At 38.9% G+C, this 673-nt stretch overlaps 1 protein-coding gene across 1 annotated transcript in view; it reads right to left on the reverse strand.

The window, feature by feature from the left end:
• Positions 1 to 583, reverse strand: part of LOC107571743 (myosin-IIIa-like) — a 43,829-nt gene extending 43,246 nt beyond the window's left edge. Inside the window, exons 1-2 of the mRNA XM_016258106.1 lie at positions 557 to 583; positions 355 to 471 (exon numbers count right to left, since the gene is read on the reverse strand). Coding sequence (XP_016113592.1) covers positions 355 to 471; positions 557 to 583 — 144 coding nt within the window. The remainder of the gene's footprint in view (positions 1 to 354; positions 472 to 556) is intronic.
• Positions 584 to 673: the final 90 nt, after the last annotated feature.

Below are 673 nucleotides of genomic sequence, written 5' to 3' on the forward strand. Positions count from 1 at the left end.
TAAAGCTGCATGTAATATAGGTTTATAACATACAACACTACAAATATTAAATATGTAATTAGGTTTAAACATTTAATTTGCACTTAAGTATATTCTTTCCATAATAAGTCTATTTTTTAAGTATCCTAAAGTGTACTTATTTTTCACAAGGAAATCTAGAGAGAAGAGAACATGTGAATGAAAGAAAAAAGGAAAGGAAATATACAGTGTTTCTGCAAAAGGTACAATGTCACATGCCAGATACAGATTGACAGGTGAGGAAGAAAGTGAATGAGAGTGGAAGTAAATGGAGTGTAGTAGACTATGAAAGGTTGATGGCATCCATAATGAAATATTCCCCACACACACACACACCTCCGGCGTGTACAGCTCTGCTTTCTGGAATGGATTCACCGCTATAAGGATGTCTCCAACGTAGGTGTAGATCTGCTCCTTTGTATAACGTCTCTGTAGCTGTTCGGTGATTGTGTTCTAACAGAGAGACAATTAAACATCACAGATGGCCATCCCATCAAACCACTGCACACCGATACACAACAACATAACCATCTAATACCGTGCAGGAGTCTCCATTTTCATGCATGACCAAACCTAGACATGGTGAGATGATTCATTATCTAGACCAGTGGTTCCCAACCCTGGTCCTGGAGGCACCGCAACACTGCACGTTTTG

Source organism: Sinocyclocheilus grahami, unplaced genomic scaffold, assembly GCF_001515645.1.
Source record: "Sinocyclocheilus grahami isolate Dianchi unplaced genomic scaffold, SAMN03320097.WGS_v1.1 scaffold1643.1, whole genome shotgun sequence".
Taxonomy (NCBI): domain Eukaryota; kingdom Metazoa; phylum Chordata; class Actinopteri; order Cypriniformes; family Cyprinidae; genus Sinocyclocheilus; species Sinocyclocheilus grahami.